The sequence below is a fragment of the Rutidosis leptorrhynchoides genome, chromosome 7 (genome assembly GCF_046630445.1).
Source record: "Rutidosis leptorrhynchoides isolate AG116_Rl617_1_P2 chromosome 7, CSIRO_AGI_Rlap_v1, whole genome shotgun sequence".
NCBI classification, from domain to species: domain Eukaryota; kingdom Viridiplantae; phylum Streptophyta; class Magnoliopsida; order Asterales; family Asteraceae; genus Rutidosis; species Rutidosis leptorrhynchoides.
The window spans coordinates 282,000,025-282,004,905 of NC_092339.1; the positions used below are offsets into that span (position 1 = coordinate 282,000,025).

Here is a 4,881-nt window from a genome sequence, read left to right on the forward strand (position 1 = left end):
CCTAAAGATAGATCTATGGGCTTTGACACGCTCCAGTCAGAGAATTTGAACTGCTTTAGTACTTCGATGTTTATATGTTTGGGGATATTCTAGATGCATTTTGTTAATGTCGGTTACCAGGTGTTCAATCCATATGAATGAATTTTAAACACTTGCGAGTGTATGATTATTGAATAAATGAAATCTTGTGGTCTATTAAAATTATGAAAATGATTGATTATGATAAACTAATGAACTCACCAACCTTTTGGTTGACACTTTAAAGCATGTTTATTCTCAGGTATGAAAGAAATCTTCCGGTGTGCATTTGCTCATTTTAGAGATATTACTTGGAGTCATTCATGACATATTTCAAAAGACGTTGCATTCGAGTCGTTGAGTTCATCAAGATTATTATTAAGTCAATTATAGTTGGATGTATTATGAAATGGTATGCATGCCGTCAACTTTCATTGAAATGAAAGTTTGTCTTTTAAAAACGAATGCAATATTTGTAAAATGTATCATATAGAGGTCAAGTACCTCGCGATGAAATCAACTATTGTGAATCGTTTATATTGTATATGAACGGGTCCTTTCAGTTGTATCGTTTTCAAGTTATATAAAGTTTTCGTTATTTTGCAAAAAATAAAAAGGACGATATATAATTCACTATTATTATCAAACTCATTTTCTTATTGTTATTTTTTTAAGCAGATCAAACCAAGTTTTATACACTAGCATATTTTGAATTACCCTTTATAGTTAATTGAATGAATATACTCCTTAATAATTTCCATTGATAATATAGCTACCAACCAAAAAAACATACGGTCGCAGAAGGATCTTGCGATCGTTATATACTCCTTAAAATTGATGGGCCCGTGTATTGCTACGGAAAAGCTTTATCGTTATGTATTTCAATTTTTTTTAATGGCGATTTTTTGGCATCAGTAGATCATTTATTTCAACGACCCTCATCATTTGCACGTAACACACACGTTCGGGCGGAAACCCGAACCGATCGACGGTACCTGGGAACACATCCATTCGGGCAGTGGTTCCGGGTAGAGGTCCGTGAACGAATCCGGTAAAACCTTCCTATATGGTCAATATATACCACCATTATTGGTGTTCAATTAGTTTAAAGAAAATCATGTCATCCCTAACGATCGAACCCCATGACCTCTCCCTATCCCATAACACAAAATACATGGGAAGAACGGGCTATGATATTTCAATTTACTACTCCAATAATGATTCGATTTGATATGGTGGGTGACATTAATTCTTATTGACGATAAAACTTTTTCAATAACATGATTTGAAACTTCACGAATGAATAAGATTATCATTCTAAATAAGTTGTATTATATTGTCACATAAATAATACGTGCTTATAATTACATTTTGAATATGTACGATTAGTACAAATAATTTATTAAATGAAAAAAGGTTGACTTCCATAAAAAAACTAATTACAATTCACATATTAACTGATATTAACTGTTGGTATAAATCTTTTAATAAATAATAAATTGTTTTGTTGGTTTGTTGTAGTTTCATGTTGGTTTTTGTTGCCTATTATGTATTGTTATCTTGTGGCTAGTTCATCGTTTGTTTAAGTTTATAGGCTTGGCTCAGTTTAAGGTATCGTCGAAATGTAACGGTTACTAGTTTTGAGCCTGGTCGGTTGCTCATCGTTGTATCTCTTGTTCTGGCCTTTATTTTTCGATAAAGGCCTCATTTATAAAATTTTTGTTTTTTTGCCAAAAAAAATAAAAATAATTGAAGAGTAAACAATTAATATATACTCGATGAAATTCATAAGGTATAATTAAATTTGATTTTTAAATATTGAAAAGGTTTTAATAATGAAAAACCACATTCATACTGTAGTTGCTAACAAACTTTTCATTGTACTCATTATAAACGTGAAATACGGAGTATGTAAGAAATATTTATGTAAATAAAAAATTAATAAAAAATGTAAAAAAGTACTCCGTACTCCGAAATAATTATAAGCGATGATGTCATGATTAGTAAAGTACGGACTAAGAGTATGCAACAGCTAATCTTTCAGGACATGGTTTGAATAGTTTAGTGGAAGCAACCCTTTGTAAGCAACTATATTACTATCTCGGTCTCATTCCAATAGTGCTCGGTCTCATTCCAATAGTACAGTATTTCATTTTGAGCTGTACCAAATTAATAGTCCACTTCCATAAATAGAAAGGAAAGTAGATATTTCATTGATGGATCTGGAGAGACAAGATATTTCATTGGTGGAGAAATGAAGTTAGTGGAATTTCCTAAAACTGCTTATTTTTTGTCTGTGGACTATTGGAATGAGACGGAGAGAGTATTTGAGTATATATCTTTCCCAAGGACCCCAACCCATACGTTGTACAAACCATTTTCAAATCACAAATAATGTAAACATTATTTGGATGTTGTTTCGAATTGGAGAGATTAGGGAAAACACAAAATAAACGATTCATAAGTTTCAAGTAGTTGGCAAATTAACTACATATATTTAATTATTATTTTTTACATCAATAGAATCAAACAACTATATTAATTGTTTGAAACTATAATCTTGATCTTGAAGGTAATGTTGAATCCAATTTGTTCTTGCAATCATTCATGCTCTGTTGTGAATTCTGATGCTCTGTTGTAACTGGTGACATCATCAAACGATTATCTATTACCCAAAATGGATCTAGTAGTACGTCTTTAATTGGGACCCCAACAGCTCAAGTACATGACTTTTCTCAATGATTCCTCTGATTGCTTTGACTTATCTTCCATGGATCTGCTTGAAGCCATAGCTGCCTGAGAAGACAACTTATTTGACTGAGAAAGTGATCGGAGATTAGACTTGGCGTGGTGGTGGATGGTACGGATGGTGTAGTTCCACCTTGCAAAGCCTTGATCTTTCAATGCTTCAACCAATCCAACTGTTCCGGCTACCATCCATGCTCTGCTTCTTGAACTCATAGTTTATCTTTAAATTTTTAAAATTGATAAAATGGGTTTTGTTTGATTTGTAGATGTGTTGTAAGTGATTTTGATGAGAAAGTGTAAATATATTACGGAGTAGATTGTATTTATAGAGATATGAAGGCACACATATCAGTGAAACAACCCATGTATTGTTAATTTGGTACTACTACGGAATTAAAACATGAGGCAAAAGCCAATGGTTTCATAGCTTTGAAATCTCTATTATACCCTTCCGTTCTTTTCGGTACATGGATTTTAATACTATTGGTTATCAATAATTATTAATTAATTTATTATATCCATCAGGTCTCATCTATTGTCACTATTGTCATGTGTATATGTTAAACCACTCACAAAGTAGTATATTTCAAAAGGAAGTTGATCCGTACACCACCTTGTTTTTGCCATACACCACCAAAATAATTATTTGGACATTTCTACCCTTCTTTTGAGAAGTTAAGGGGAGTTGGTGGTGAATAAAAGGAATGGTAAAAATGTCCAAATAATTGTTTTGGTGGTGTATGACAAAAATAAGTTAGCGTACGGATCAACTCCCATTTCAAAAACTTCGTTTTTGGGAAGCCATATACATAACTTCCAAATCTCGCAAGATGCATGCAAATCATTAAAGAACAATTACAGTTTTAAATTTTTTCTTTTTTAACACATAAATGGAGAAACTTTTTATAATTATAAAATAGGTTAAAACTCGCAAAATTTATTGAGTTTCGTCAATAAAAATTACAAATATAATATATTTTATGAGTATTTGAAGAAAACCGTAAAAAATATTATATAAGAAATTAATCTAGGCAAAGTATGTAGTTGAATAAATTACAACCTAAACGAAACAACACTTACCAGACCAAATCAGTTACGATAATCAAAGCTTTCATAGTATCTTTACTTTTTAAAAGAATTCTGTAAAAAAAAAAAAAAAAAAAACCTCACTATCCGATCAATCCATCTCAAAGTTGCGATTTATTCACAATCATTTATCTGGTTCTTAGAGAATACTCCATCAGTCACATATTAATAGTTCACAGACAAAAAACACTCGGTTTAAGTAAATGTCACAAAAGTACTGTACTTTCTGTTTACTTTTCAGTTTTACCCATATATTTTCTTTCTCCTTCAATCCTATTCACATACGTTAAGGGCATAATAGAACTTGAGGTTTTTTATCTTTTTCTATTTATAGAAGTGAACTATTTATTTATGACATCCCAAAATGAATTAGTGGACTATTAATATGAGATTGAGGGAGTATAACATTCTTGAGTACTTAACAATTTGGTTATTGTGCCCCGTCTCTCCATAACAATAATGTATTCTTATAATCAAAATGCAAGCCCAAAGAAAAGAGACCACATCAGGCTACCTTTAAAAAATGGCCAACAAAATTCTACATAATGTGTATCCATGTTAGGATTTAGAACCCAAACAAGAATATATGATTGTGGTATCGTCAATCACAAACAACCCACGAACGACAAACGAATAATTAAAGCATAAGAACGATAAATAAAAGCATAAAACGACACAAGGTTTTAACTTGGTTATATTCCAACTCCAAAACACGGAGAAGAGTTTACTCCACGGGCGCAAACCAGAGATTTTCACTATAAATTTCGTGCACACATTGTATGAGTTACATAGGGTGTTTATATAGGCAAATCTAAACAAGGAAACTACTTAACGAGCAAGAAAACTCAATTCTAGAATTTTCTCCCATCAGCACCATTTTCGCGACCGCAATGAATTTCTGGTGGTCACGAGTTTTGTTTTCTCAGCACATGATGTAACGACGCGGCTTTTTCGACTTGCTTTTGTGCTTTGTGCTTTCACGAAACTGCGCATTTGTGCGTACTGAGCTAGCTTATGCTTTAGGATCTT

General features: G+C 32.2%; 1 protein-coding gene across 1 annotated transcript; it reads right to left on the reverse strand.

Moving 5' to 3' along the window:
* Positions 1 to 2,612: 2,612 nt before the first annotated feature.
* On the reverse strand, positions 2,613 to 3,006 carry LOC139856848 (uncharacterized). The gene has a single exon (XM_071845561.1). The coding sequence runs from the start codon at positions 2,977 to 2,979 to the stop codon at positions 2,716 to 2,718; it is 264 nt and encodes an 87-aa protein (XP_071701662.1). The 5' UTR covers positions 2,980 to 3,006; the 3' UTR covers positions 2,613 to 2,715.
* Between the last annotated feature and the right edge of the window lie 1,875 nt (positions 3,007 to 4,881).

What these genes read in the sequence shown, in the direction of transcription:
- LOC139856848 (XM_071845561.1), bottom strand. Translation starts at nt 2,979, where the DNA reads ATGAGTTCAAGAAGCAGAGCATGGATGGTAGCCGGAACAGTTGGATTG.